The 15,282-nt window shown below is 39.3% G+C and overlaps 1 protein-coding gene across 4 annotated transcripts; it reads left to right on the forward strand.

The window, feature by feature from the left end:
- The first annotated feature begins 9,519 nt into the window (after positions 1 to 9,519).
- On the forward strand, positions 9,520 to 15,282 carry LOC116246657 (pentatricopeptide repeat-containing protein At5g44230). Of its 4 annotated transcripts, none has more exons than XR_007572693.1 (3): positions 9,520 to 11,702; positions 12,175 to 12,618; positions 12,750 to 15,282. XR_007572693.1 is itself a non-coding variant. In XM_050076466.1 (2 exons), the coding sequence occupies exons 1-2, from the start codon at positions 9,681 to 9,683 to the stop codon at positions 12,789 to 12,791; spliced, it is 2,064 nt and encodes a 687-aa protein (XP_049932423.1). In that variant the 5' UTR covers positions 9,520 to 9,680; the 3' UTR covers positions 12,792 to 15,282. The 4 variants fall into 4 exon arrangements, 2 of the variants coding, with proteins under 2 accessions (XP_049932423.1, XP_031474320.1); XR_007572692.1 differs by lacking the exon at positions 12,175 to 12,618 and having other exon boundaries at positions 12,732 to 12,932; positions 15,165 to 15,222; XM_050076466.1 differs by lacking the exon at positions 12,175 to 12,618.

Here is a 15,282-nt window from a genome sequence, read left to right on the forward strand (position 1 = left end):
TAGACTGTGCAGTGGGTCAGTCTGCAATTCCATCGAATGCAGAGCTGGATTCAGATTCAGAGCACAGCTACGAGAAGGAAAAGAAAAGTGATAAATTGAAGAGGATGGGATTTGAGTTAGTTTATATTCTTGTTTTAATATTAGCGTTGGATTCACTGATGATTTGATTATTGGGGCTTGGATTGTATTCGAGATGTGTCGTAGTTTGTGGTTTCCCTGTTCTTGCTTTAAATGCTTATGTGTTGGAATTAGATTAGAGTTGATAATTATGGAATTTCTTTCTTGCTAAGCCTTTGTTTTAAGGTCTTTTGGTCATCTTTAAATCTTTTAGGTTGATATATTTAGCAGTCTTTTGTGGAGCAATTGCTCGCTCCTTTGATGGCATCATCCGTTTTGCATCACCTTTTAACACCAACCAGGCCAGGGCTCGTTTGAACCTGATTCAGACTGCTTCCACCATGTCCAAGTAATGGGATGGTAAGCGATTATATATGGGGAATCTTCATTTTTTGAGCTTAATTTTTTCGTATGATCTTAAAAGGAGATCACTTTTTGAACTGAAATTTTGATAACTTGAGGGGAGAGATTATTTGCAATTTTTTCAATATCCCTTTTATTATTAAACTACATTTTTTTATCATTTTAGCTAATGTTTTTCTGTTTTCCCTGGTCAAAGGAAAAGTGTACTTTAAGCTTTTATTTGACATTTTTATGAAAAGTGTGGCTCTCATAGAAATATCGTAAAAGATAATTTATTTTTTAAAAATTATATTCGAAATGCACAGGGAGACTATCTAGTTGTGGCATTGTTATCCTGAAATACATCTTTCTTCGTTGCATCCAACAGTTCTCTATACAGATCATAGATAATCTAAACAAGTACATTTTTAAATGTGCATAAAAGAACTGTCTGACAATGGGAATGGTTTGATACTGTTTTATAAACCTGACTCAAAAATTAAGGTGGATGGAATACTGTGTTATGGTATTTTATGAATTTGCCCCAATTGCCCCAGTGTTTTATAAATCTACTTCAATTTTGATGTAAATTTATAAAATAGTAACATATTGTTTTTATTACCAAACGGCTCCAAATGAGCCTTGAATTAGTAAAGATGAAGATTTTATATTTCATCGGGACTTGCAAACCGGCCTTTCCTATGATCTGCTGTTGATAAGGTGGTAGTTGGATATCTGACTTTGGGTTGGGGCGACAGTTCCTCTCCTTTTCTTTTTCTTTTGTCGCCTGTAAGATGAAAACGTTATTGGTGAGAGGATTTTGTGCATTTACATTTTAAAAACTTAATTGGTATGTTCACATTTTTAAAATGCTGACTTATGATACCAATTGGTGTCATCTTGACTTCTAGAATAAATTTTTATGGCGAAACTTTGCGGAGGTTTTCTATGTTTAAAATTTCTATCTGAGAATGCAAAATTAAGCAAGAATGGATTGCTAGGTTTTGGTTGGACCTAATATTGGAGATTTCAGGAAAGGTTTTTCTAAGGCCGTTCCTGACATAGTGAGGCATAGGCAATTGAAAAATCCATCTCTTTTTATTGCTATTAATAAATCCCTTCTGGTTTAAAAGTTATAAATTATGATCTGAAGTCAAATTTGAAAACCATTTTGTTATAATAAACTAAAGCCATGCAAGTAGGTTTGAGAAGTACATGAATGGATACAAAATGGCATACGGGCATTTATCAGAAAATGTAAACTGAATTTGCTAAGCACTACTGATGAGCCAATAAACATAGTTAAAAAGGTTCATCGGTTCTATCCTTCCATATTGCTAAAGCAATTCTGCCTTCCATATTGCTAAGGCAATTCTGTAACGCGAGTCCTTTCTGTCACTATTTGGAGGATTCCTCTAATATTGTCTTGTTTTTCTGATATTTTCCCTTGTCCTTCTATTTGAAAGGTAAAAATAACCTAACAGGTTTCCCATATTGAATACTTTAGGGGGCGTTTGATAGCCTTAGTCTCATATCCGACTTTGGATATGATATGAGGATCCAGGATGTATCAAACACGGAATTTGAGAACCTCCAGATTTCAGATCCATGGATCTCAGATTCGAAAGAAAGCGATCACTGGGTTAAACCATCTTGCACGGATCTAAAGCATGGCAAGAAGCAGCATGCAATGCCTAGACCTCCCCCACTGCGCCTCCCTGGTAGGAACGAGGCCCTCTTACTCTCTCTCACGACATCAAGAGTAAGGGTGAACAACGAACCGAGTAACTCGAACTTGGCTCGTTAAAGCTCGGCTCGAACTCGAGTTCGAGCCAGCTTCTCTACTCAATGAGTCTAAAACGAGTTGTTGCTTCAGCTCGTTTATTTATTGAGTCGAGTTCGAGTTTGTTTAACAAAACTCGATTAACACAACTTGGCTCGTTAGCTCGAGTAACAAAGCTCGTCACTTTCCTCTTCCGAGTAACGAAGCCCATCACTTTCCTCTTTTTTTTTTCTCTCTCTTCACTGGCTTTCTCCTTCCATCGATGCTCTGTCACTTTCCTATTTTTTGTCTCTCTTCACTCTTCACTGCTTTGAGGCGCTAAGGTACAATTTATTCTCTCGACCTCCTATCCCTCTACTCTCCCATTCTATCTTCCCCTCTTCAATCTCTCTCTCGCTTTGCCCAAGCCTCTCCCTCTAGTCTTCCCTTCTCTCTCACACTCTCTCTCATTTTGCCAAAGGGAAGCTTTCAACCCCCCTCGATTGGGCAAGGGTTTTGCCCAAGTGAGGGTTTCACTCACTCCCTCGCTTGGGCAGGCGAGGGTTTTAGAAACCCTCGCTTGAAACCCTTGTGTTGGGTGAGGGTTCCTCCCTTGCTGTGGGTTCCGGGTGGGGAAGAAGCAGATGACACTGTGGTGTGGGTGGCAAAGCAGTGAGAGAGACGAGTTTGGCGAGCCTTATCGAGCTCGAGCTCAACAAATTCTGCCGAGTCGAGTTGGAACTAAATCAGTCGAGTTATTCTCGAGCTCGAGCCGAGCTCACGGTTTCATTAGTCGAGCCGAGCTCGAGCCGGGTGAACTTGGGCTCGACTCGGCTCGTGTTCACCCCTAACCAAGAGATGAACCAAAGAAGAGGAGGAAGAAGAAGCAGGCACAAGGAATTTTTACATGGTTCAAGGACAAAGTTCTTCTACAATACTGACACATAAGATTTTTTTACTATCTCAAAAAGATCAAGGATACAAGAACATATAACCTCCCCCCTCTTAAACATGGGGATTGGGGAAAAACAAAACTGCAAGGTTACATAAATGCTCTTACAAAATTTTGACATGTAGATTTGGGTCCACACTCCAACACTCCCTGCTCTTTCACTAGATAGATAGAAAGAAGCTTGATCTTGATGGCAGTCAAGGGGAGAGAGAGAGAGAGAGAGATTCACTAAGACACAAAAGTGTGGGAAGTCAACAGCTTTGTCTTGCAGCGAATGTCTTCGGTGAGAGAGGAAGCTTGAGAGAGAGAGAGAGAAAGAGAGAGAGAGAGAGAAAGCCGATAAAATAGAAATTCATTCAAAACAAAATGTAGTGACAAGGCGACACCAATCAACAGTATAAAAAAAGAGAAAAAAAGTGGCATAAGAAAAAACTTAGCAAAGAAAGCAAGAGCAAATAGCATGAGAACAGAAACCTAAGCAGAAACAAAAGCAGGAGAGAAAAGGGGGGGGGGGGGAAGGAAGAGAGAGACCCTTGAATCAATCCAAAAACTATATCTTATATCCGTTTATCGAAGATCCTCTTAGATGTAAGATCTGAAAGTTATTTATCAAACCTGACCTTAGAGTTTTCAGGGAAATATCATTTATTCGATTGCGACAATGGGGTAACAAAACTTCTTGCACTTGTATAAAAAGGGAGGATTAGGAATAGCTTCATTCTAGACCTCAAATTCCCTCTTAATCTCCAAACAAGGGACTCGAAAGCTGGTCCTGTTCCAAACACATCTCTGTATTTTGCACTTGAAGAAAACATGGTGCATACCAACTTTCCTTTTTCTATGTAGGTAGCATCCATTAGCCAAGGCACATCAAAAGGAGGCATTTTGTCATGCCATGAGTATTGCTATGCCCAATGCCTTCTCCAAGGCTTCCTCAAGTACACAAGCTATGACGGCAACTCAGGTGCCTACATAGATTACTGGCAAGCAAAGCATCATTTTAATCCTCAAGCTCTTGCTGCCCAGTCTACAAATTTTCCTCAATGCAATTAAGTAGACTTTCCTTCAATTGCTCACGTTTACCCACAGAAATTTCACCATACAGTTCTCCAACAATTGAGTAGTTTGCTTAGGAATTTGAGAGGCTTGCATAAAAAAAAAAAGTAGGGAAAGAATTAAACATAATCTACATGCATGAGACAACAAGTTAGCTTTTCAAATTGAAAGATTAGGTTTCAGCAAGGGCCCCTCAAATAGTGAAAATCACAGGTAGGTAGTAGTAGGAAGTACTCAATTTCCAATCCAGATATGTCTCTAGTTGGGTGGCTCCCTCCTCATCTACACCAAACAGAACTATAACTAGTTTTTTCTTATTCAACAGTATGCCAACTTTATCTTCCATCTCTTGCAGTGCTAAATCCAGTTCAAAACAGCCATGCTAAAAAAATCTCAACTTCAATCTACCCATCCTGCATTACTGCTTCAGTCATCTATAAAACATCTCAGTAACCATAATAAAAAGATAGTATACCATTTTACTATGAAACTGCCTATCTTCCAATCCATTTATGAGGATGAAAAAGAAATGGTCACACCCTTTATGACAAGTTTGATTGAGGCCAGATGAAATCCTAATAAAAACAATACTGTTCATAAATGGTTTTCATGAACTTATATCATATGCTTCGAAAAGGTCAATCTTTAAGTAAACTGCCACTCTTTTTCCCCCTCAAAAGGAGCACAATATCGTTGTCAGGACAACCTAATAATGGATTCTGCTCCTCTTAACAAAAGCTCTCCGATGCTGTCCAATGATTCTTGAGACGATGTCATGTGATATGATTTCTCATGAAAACCTAGATTTCATCCAGAGTAAAACAGAGTCAACAGTAACAACTAAATTTCCTTAACTCCCAACCAATGAGTGGTAAGGGGTCGAATCTACATGGAACTGGTATAAAAAAAATTCAATTTGATCCACAGATACTAAAAATGATATTTTGTTAATCAAGTGAACGAATGTTAACAAAAAGAAAAAGTTATTCAAACATATTGGCATTCAATTCACTCAATCAAGCTGCCAAGAAGACAAAAGAAACTACTAAATCCAACTTAACCTCCTGAAGATGAATGAAAATACATGTTAGCACTACATTTAAAATGAAGGAAACAATAGCATTAAGCTAAATGCCCCTCCCACTTCTCCTTACTTTAAACAAAAAATGCAAAATAATGAACCAATAGGGGTGGGGGACTACATAACAAACTAAATTACTGAAGAGAGACTGAAAATTACAAGTGATGTACGTAAACTAAACTCAGAATTAACTGATCAAAAAGTAAACTATTTACTCTACGCGGCATAAATTTAAAAAAGGTAAAAATGATTGAAGTAGCCTCCTATATGCAAACTAGACTTTTCAGGATCTATTCATGTAATTTGACTAAAGTCTAGGGTGAAAAGTGTCAAAATTTGTGAGGAAAAGTTCCTCAGAAAGCTGACAACTTAGAAACCAGACCCATTTAACAGAGCTTGAAAAATCAGCTATATTTTTAAAGATATTGCAACTTTAATACAGAAAGCAGTAAAGTTTCAATTCTATAATTTTGTAAAAAAATTAGAGAGCAAAACGGTCATGAAGTTCAATTTCCACAAAATTGATCTACAAAAATAGACAGTAGACTTTTCTGCTGTTAAAATTTCAGCTGGAAATTCAATGATTTGCCCTATGAAATTTAATTTTGGTTTTTACGGCATGTAGGCATAGTTTGCATATCTGCTAAACCTATACCAAGACTAAATATAAAAGCACAAGTATTACCTTTACAAATAAGTTTGCGTATCTAATCTAATACATTAAACAACGAAAAGCACATAACCACAGGGAACACATGAAGTTACCTAACTAATATTATTACCCTACCCAACTCGTCCTACAAAAATATATTGAATAATTTGACAATCTAGATCAATTTGTATGCACAATAATGATATGAAATACATGATATCTAAACTATAGGACAATGACATGATGTATGCACCTGTATGATCCTGCCATTATATGATCATAGGATGACATGCATGAGCATGATAGTATACATGCATTATACGCATGAATTCTATCTATTACAATGAATATAAGCATGCATAGATGAATAATGAATGCAAATATATGCCATGGTGAACACACGGTTGGGTGAGGACACGACACATAGGACCGGACACAAGTCACACATCTCCTAAACCATAACAGGGGGTACTAGACCATCTAGTACTGTATTATTATATATTATATTATGTTAGGCAATTACTTAATTAATTTGTTAGCCAAAGTCTAAGTGGGCAAATTACTAAAGGCCATCTAGGAGTTGGGGATGCAGGACCCAGGGCTTGTCCACCTTGGATGCCACATTGACACATGCGAGGCCCAGTCACATGGTCTTTGGATGCCATGTCGACACATGCCCCCCAAATATATATATGTATATGTTTTGTTAAGTAAAGGGCATGTGCCCCCCCAAATATATATATGTATATGTTTTGTTAAGTAAAGGGCATGTGCCCCTTGGCTCATAAGTGGCTGCATCATTCTCATGTACCAACCAATCTCCTACGCGTCCCTAAAGCAACTTATTCTCCTTATTCACTCATGAGAGAATAAGTTGTTTTATTCTCCTTCAGCAGTGAATGAAGGAGAATAAGTTGCCTTCATTCACTCATGTAGTTGCTTTACCTTTACCTGGTCTAACAACAGTACGCGTCCGCCACACTTCAGATTTGAGTTGGTGGCTCGAAGATGAGAGCTTTTTGGCAGCCGTCGCCCATTGGTGGAGCACTCCTATTGAGGGGAGATGTGCCGCTTTTCGTCTTTCGCATAAGTTGCACGTCATTAGGAAGCATGCGCTTTTCTTGAAGTCCACAGTTCGGAAGGATAAGTTCTCTGCCGTTTCTTGTTCGGAGAATCAAGTCTTGCAGCTTTAGTCATTGTCCCCCTTTTCCCATACCTTCTTTCCCTTCGTCACCTTGCCCATGAGTGGCGTATTTGTGACTCGATTTGGTTGCAACAGGGGAGACAAAGTAGTCGTTTCTTTCACCTTTTTACCTCCCAGAATAAGCGGCACTCCCACTTCTCATTCCTCATGATTGGTGATCGTTCCTTCACCCAGGATGACATCCTTACTGCTTTGTCCGACCATTATCCCACTTTCTATCAACCTGTGCTGCGGGTCCCTGCTACCCTCATTAGTCTTCATTTTCTTACTCTGTCAGTTTTGCTTGCGCTCAGCGTTGAGCATGCCTTCAGGGCAACAGTTTGGGCCCTTAAGGCTGGTAAGTCGCATGATGTTGTTGATGGTTTTCCTCTAGAGTTCATTTGAGTCTTTTGGCACTGTTGCCAGCCTAATGTCATGGCCTTTTGTTAGGAGTTTGCTACCAACTCCTCCATCCTACATGCCCTTGGTCTTTACAACCCACCCGTTACCAATTTCATCACTCTTGCAGTCTTTTTTTTGAGGAGCTGACCTCCCTTGGATTGTCTTGTGCGGCGGAAGGTTGTTACTCATCCTCGGTTCTTGGGAGGTTCTGGTATCAATGACCTCAACAGTACCTTTAGTGCATTATGGCATCTGAGCATCTCTCACCAGCCACTTTTCTCTTTTCTTAAGGTCAAATATACCATCCTTGCCCTACCAACGTTCATCTACCTGGCCCAGCCGCCCCCCCGCCTTGCCTCTTCTTGGCCCATTTCATCTACAACTTCATTTACCTTTGTTATCGTGCTACTTTTGGGCCAGCCATTCTATGGCTCTCCTGTCATGTTTTTTAGTTTTTTAGTCTTCCATTTCATGTCATGGTTTTCCTCTTGTTCTTTCTTGCGGGCCACATCAACACTTTAGATCATTTCCAACGTTTTGTGATCCATCTAGCTAACCAACGTTTTTTTTGCTTTTCTACTACAAAGTCAAGACACCATCTTTTTGTTAACTGTTGTCAGCTGCATGCTACCACTGGACATTCCCTGCCCTCTAAACTCCCCTCCCCCCTCTCTCAGAGGCAACTTCTTCTTTCCCTCTTTAACCTTCAATCAGCAGTGGTTGACATTTTACCTCATGGTCATGACTTACTTTTTGTTGGTGGCAGGTTTGAGAAGAGCGCAATAACTGCATGTTCAAAGACACAACAATGAGTGTCACTTTAGGTTGATGTATCGTGAAGGTAGATGCCTACCTTACCCTTTGCATTAGTAGCAGGATGACTTTGACTTCTACCTATGGCTAGCTCGCTCAATCCCTCCTCCTTTTGTTTTCTTGTCCATGCTCACATTTTTGTTTCTTCATGTTTTTTGCTCTTGTTTGCATTGCTATTTTTCTCTTTAAATGCTTTTACCTTTCTCTTTTATCACTGTTGTTTCGTGATGCCTTGTCACTGTTTTTGTGTTTGAATGAATTTTCATTCTATCAGCACTCATGTAATTTTTTTTACTGTTTAGCTTTTTTTAAAAAAATAAAATTCAAATAATGTTTGGTTAGGAAAAGCAGGTGCAGCAGATTCCAGCGGTGACTTTCTTTTTTCATTCTTTCTTAGCACGCTGATCAAACATTTAGCAGGCCCATCAAACACCATAAGGGGTGTTTGTTATGATGTTTGATGAGGCTGGAATTATAGAGTTGTAGAATTAAGATTCTCATTTTTTATGAAATGAGAATTGCGGTATCAAACAATTGTTTTTGATTATGAAATTATATACACACTTTTGGAATTATGATTCTATCTTAGGGGGTAAAATTATGGTTCTTGATCTCAGATTTTTTTCATCTCTTTTAAATCATTAATTTTAGATTTTTAATTCTTGTTTTATCAAACATGCCATTTTCAATTTTGAAATCAAAATTGCAGGCTATCAAACATAAAGAAAAACTAAAATTTCATTCCAGTTCCAATTTAAGGTGAAATTTTGTTTTTAAAATTTTAATTTTAGAATCAAATTCAAGGTTATCAAACGCCCCTTAAGTACTTTATGGAATCATTGTTCCAGCTCTATCAAAAGCCCTTGAATTTGGATGGTGGAATAGGAAACTATTCCACTCTATTCCAGAATTATAATTCTAGAATTAAAAATGCTGGAGTTATAATCCTGGACCATCAAATGCTACCTCACAGTAGGCAAAGAGAAAATCTAATAATCACTTTGATTTTAAAGCCAAAACATGTTTACGTTTGAAAACTATTCATTTTAACATCTTACTGAGAAATTTAAGCATTTAATTCTGTCAAAAATTAGCTGTGTTCTAAAAATACGACAATGATAGAAACATAATTCTCTCACACACCATTCGACTCGAAAAACATAACTCTGCTGCCTGTTCGTCTTGCTTGTTGCTCGTCTTCTTGGTTCCAACTTCTTATGCTCTTCCGTCCGCATAGGTGTGGTCGGCCCCGTCTTTGGGACTCATTCACCGACAGCAGTGGACGGAGCTCCTCCTCTCTTGTCCGCTGCATGCGCATGAATGTGTCGCCGCCTATGCTGGTGTCGTCGCAACCTTTCCTCTTCAATCCACAGCAGCCGCAGCAGTAGCAATCGCTTTCTTCACACATCCCTTATCAACAGCAACAGTACCAGCAGCACTACATCTTCCCAGTCCCTTCTGGGCTCTGCCCACGAAGACCGAGACAGCATCGGCAGTAGTATTGGCACCAGCTGTAATGATGTTCCTTCCTTCTTCCTCCCTTTCCGTTCGGAGTGGAGCAGCAGAAACGTCGCCATCTTTGACGTGCGGGAAGAGAGGTTGGTGGCTTTGCTGGATCGCTGCGCCTCGCCGCTCCATCTCAAGCTCGTCCATGCCCACCTCCTCAGGCACGGCCTGGACCAAAGCAATTATGTTATCACTAAGCTGCTGCGCACGTTCACCAAGCTGTGCACCGATATGGCGTATCCGCGCCTCCTCTTCCGCCAGGTCCGGTGGCCTAACGCCTTCCTGTGGACCGCCTTGATCCGGGGATATGCCCTCAATGGGCCTATCGCGGAGGCCCTCCATCTCTATGGCTCCATGAGGAGGAATGGCGCTAGTCCCACCTCCTTCACCTTCTCTGCCCTTCTCAAGGCTTGTTCTGCCATCGGTTCCGTTTATGCAGCTCGTGGGGTCCAAGCCCACACTATGATGCTCGCCTTCGATTCGGATCTCTTCGTGCAAAACACCCTTATCGACGGTTACGTGAGATTCGGGTGCTTAAGTGATGCTCGCAAGGTGTTCGACGAAATGCCTGAGAGAGATGTTATTTCATGGACGGCGCTGATTGTGGCGTATGCGAGGTGTAGTGATATGGAGGCTGCTCAGCGGTTGTTCAATGATTCACCACACAAGGATATGGTGGCGTGGACTGCCATGATTTGTAGCTATGCTCAGAACGCCAAGCCGAAAGAAGCACTCCAATTGTTTGATAGGATGTGTGCAGCAGGTGTCCCTACTGATGAGGTGACGTTGGTGGGCGTGATTTCTGCCTGTGCACAACTTGGTGCCGCTTCTTATGCGAAGTGGGTGCACAATGTGGCAGAGGAACGTGGGCTTGATGGAAACCTCGTTGTGGGATCAGCACTCATCGACATGTATGCGAAATGTGGGAACATCCAAGAGGCGTACCGAGTGTTTGAGAAGATGTCTGAGAGGAATGTTTACTCATACAGCGCAATGATTGTTGGCCTTGCAATGCATGGCCAGAGTAAATCAGCTCTCGAGGTGTTCTCCTGCATGAAAGAAACTGATGTCAAGCCAAATTCAGTCACGTTTATTGGTGTCTTAACTGCCTGTAGTCATACAGGTATGGTCGACGAAGGGCGTCACTGTTTTACCAGCATGCAAGATGAATATGGGATTCTGCCTTCTGCTGATCACTATGCTTGTATGGTGGATCTCTTGGGACGTGCTGGCCGATTGGAAGAAGCATATGAGATGATCAAAAGTATGCCAGTTGAACCTCATGCAGGTGTATGGGGTGCATTGCTTGGAGCTTGTAGAATTCACAGTAATGTGGATCTTGCGGAGATTGCAGCTCGCCAGCTTTTTAAGCTTGAGCCAGATGGTATCGGTAATCACATTCTGCTCTCCAACATATATGCTGCTGTCGGAAGATGGGAAGATGTATCCTCGGTACGGAAAATGATAAGAGAAAAAGGACTAAAAAAGAGTGCTGGGTATAGCTGGTTTGAAGCCAAGGATGGTAGAATTCATGAGTTCTTTGCAGGGGATAGCTCCCACCCTCTTTCCCGAGAGATATATGTGCTATTGGATGAATTATATGAGAAGTTGAAGATTTTGGGACATGTTCCTGTTCTGAATTCTGTTGTTTATGATGTCAGTGATGATGAGAAGGAGAGCATTCTTAGGCGGCACAGTGAGAGGCTGGCACTTGCCTTTGGCCTCCTTAGTACGAATCCTGGTACAACCATTCGCATTGTGAAGAACCTCCGCATCTGTGAAGATTGTCACTCTTTCATGAGGAAAGCCTCCTTGGTTGCAAATCGAATCATTGTGGTGAGGGACAACCTGCGCTTTCACCATTTTCAAAATGGTGTTTGTTCTTGTAATGATTTTTGGTGAAAGATGAAATACAAAGTTACCAGATCATATGGTTGATTCTTTTGCTAGGATAACTAAATCTCTTGCCAATATTTCTGTAATCTCAAACTATCGAATTTTTTTTTCTCCGCTACTGAAGATATACTAAAAGATCAAGGTATACTTTAAAGATCATGATTCTATAAAAAGGAGTGTTTGTTTTGTAGAAGCAATGGGTACAACTTTATGGTTTCTTTATTATTCTGCGTGAAGTTTTTTTTACGTGCCTACCGGCAGTCTTAGTACTGTTGTTTATATTATCTTCCTTTCAGGTGGTTCTTTATGTTGACCATACAGATTGGTGATTTGAGAAATGAAAATGCTAATGGTCCTAAGGATAGCAGGCATGGATTTCATTCTCATGGTGACAATTTTTTTTCTTTGACAGGGAAATTGCTTCAATTAAACAGACTCTAATAGTGCATCCTGGTACTGAGCTCTTGACCTTACTCAAACTTGAAAGTTTTAACCCTCTAGACAAGGGATGGAGCTTTCATTGGCTCATTCTGGAAGCCAGTCCACTTAAATCAACAAATTGGGTACTCAGTGAATGGGAAGCAAGTAAAATGTAAATTAGAAATGTGAAAAAAATGGCTATAGTACGTATGTTCATCGCTCAAAGAAGTTCACTAAGTAGGTGAACTTCAAGTTGCTAGGCCTAGCATAAGCAGACATTCATCAAGATGGACCCAAATGCCAGCGCTTAGAGAGCACTCTCATGGGAATCACTCCACTACAACAAAGCTTAGCAGTAGCAATGGTCTACATAACTTCCCACTGAACGTAGAAAAAAGGGAATTTTCGTCTCTGAAAAATTTTGAAAGTTTCTGAGGTGATTTTATATTTCTCGAAAACAGTTATAAGAACCTTTCCTACTTTGTTCATCTTATTTTTTCTCTTCCTTTGCTCTCTCCTCTCTCGGATGTTCTCATCATTTTTCCCAAGGGTTTCATTGTTAACCAGGAGACGTGGAGGTGGATTCCAACCAGCCCTGGTTTCCAATGACACATAGGAGAGAGGACAATACTAAAGCCTAAAGGGCTGCTGATCATGGAAGCTGCAGAAGAGCAACAGCAGAAGAATGAAGGAGAGACTGCTGGATAAATATGTAAGAAGCACCTAGCAGAGGAAGATGGGAAGAACAAGGTCTCGCCTGAGAAGTTTGCCTCCACACTCAAGCTATGCTTTCCATTTTTCTCCGTTTTGGTTTTTATCTTTTTCATCTGAGGCTTTTTCTTTCTTTTTCAGTAGAAGACAAGCTCTTTGCTATTGGCATTCTTGTTTTTTTTTTACCACTTCTCAGAAGGCAGATAGATCTGGCCACTGAATGAATTCAGGCCAAAGGAAAAAAAAAAAAAGCCTTACATGATCTGCTAATCAGCAGGACCTCAGCCTCTCTTTTTGTTAAGATCTAGATAGGTTTTTGTTCATGACTAGATATTTTTTTCTTCATCACTTTGTCAATATATACTGAAAATTGTATATCTGGATACAATTCATCAATGTCTAATCAATTTTGATCCACTGTTCTCATCAAGGGTGAGACTTGAAAACACATTTACAATCTGAATAGGTGCAACAAGATCTGAATCATTTTCTTTTGAACAGTGATGAGCTCTTTGGCAATTTGAAGCATTTCTCGAAATGTGTAATTTTTTTAGAAATGTAATGAAATTGGGCATATAGATCTATGGACCAAATGATGAATTTTAAAGCTTCGGCTTTTTATTAACCCTATTTTTTCCAGTCATATCTTTTTGAGGATCAAGTTTTCAAGTCAAAGATCGCTTCAGAATAATTTGTAGACATGGACACCTAATTCTTTTGGTGTTTTCATAAATGAAATTAATGAGTCAAGGGGACCTGGGTCTCAGCATGATCTTGTTCTTTTTCATCTGGTTTTCAAATAGCTGTTATCAGTTATGTTACTTAATATTTCTTGAGTTTGTCTGAGCTTACAGGTTGGGTAGTTGGTAGTTGATGGCTAACATTAGGATGTGTGTTTCAAGTTCAGAAAGTATTCATTGTCTTCAAGTTCCAACCATATTTAGAGATTCTTATCTGGTCATGACATTGGATATTCTGGAACTGCCATTTTATTGAAACCCTTGAGCTTACTTGCTAGTATTAATGAGTAATGGTTCATTCTTTAGTTTGATCATTGCAATTCTATTTATTGGCAGATCATTGATTGCATTTCTTATTCTGTGCTTATGATGATTCTTATTTGCCTTTTTTTTTTAAATTTTTCTGTTTCAGCAGGTTATGGGTTCATTAGTTACATTTTCATCTCAAGTTAATCTGACTGATTTAGTTCATTAACTGAAGTTTGTTGACAACGGAGGTTCTTCTGAAGTATATGCTTCTGAGGTTACTGCAGAGGATAAAAACAGCAGCCAGTAGGAAATTTTGTGGTCCAACTGCATTTCAAGTACCCTTGGACAAAATTCAGTCAATCCATTATTAGGATTGTTCCACTTCCTATTGTAAATATACTGATGATGAGTTCCAGTCAACCACTAAAGAGTTATAGGAGTATTGTTTGCGTCTCCTTTTGAAGTTTTAGCTTGGATCATCTCTTAGGTACCTGCTTAATTTTCCTAATTGTACCAATTAAATTATGTTAGTTCTTACCAAGTTTGAGATTGTGGTCCCAAGCACACAGTTGAGCAGAAGTCTTGAAATTATAGATTAAACTTTCTAATATTTAGGTTATCGTTTATGTCTTTTATGTGCTGATTGTCAAATTCATACTTTCACACGTGGTCACAGAAAGCACGTTTTTTTTTTATAAAATGCAAAAAAATGCGATAAATTAACTGGCAGTTTAAAACTAAAAAAAAGCACTTTTTTTTTTGAAAAAAATGCATTTTTAATGCATTTTTTTTCAGTTTTTTCATTTTTTTAGTTTTTTAATGTCAAAACAGTTTTTTTTTTTCATTTTCTATTTTTAATGTCAAACAGTTTTTAGTTTTTTGTAATGTCAAACAGTTTTTATCAGCAGATTGTTTCCTGATTTTCTGTCCTCCTTCCTGGGCAGGTACTTGTAAAAATGTCTCTATCCTATGTCTCATTAATTAGCTACTGTCTCTGAAAAGGTTTGTGAAGCTTTAGATTCTCATTTCCTTTTTCTGTTTTCCTTGTCAAGAAGTGTGGTTGAATCAGAGATTATCATTATGTGAACAAATCAAACTTTAATTCTGATATTGAAAGGCTCCATTTGAAATTCTGGAATTGGAAGTAGCCCTGTGATATGGCTTATCTGCATCTGTTACTGCAGTACAAAGTAAATGACCTGAGTTTTGAAGCTCACTGCGCTGGAATTTGCTATTACTAGGTCTTGTTTTATTAGTGATTAACATGTTCTGTATGCTGCAGATTATATAGACCCTGTTTGTTGAAGTTGGGTTTCATCAGGTGGCAGTAGTCGAGGAGGATCAGATGGTGCAAACAGCGTTGGAGTTACATATAAAGTCCAGTCTTTGATCTTCCATTG

The sequence above is a fragment of the Nymphaea colorata genome, chromosome 2 (genome assembly GCF_008831285.2).
Source record: "Nymphaea colorata isolate Beijing-Zhang1983 chromosome 2, ASM883128v2, whole genome shotgun sequence".
NCBI lineage: Eukaryota > Viridiplantae > Streptophyta > Magnoliopsida > Nymphaeales > Nymphaeaceae > Nymphaea > Nymphaea colorata.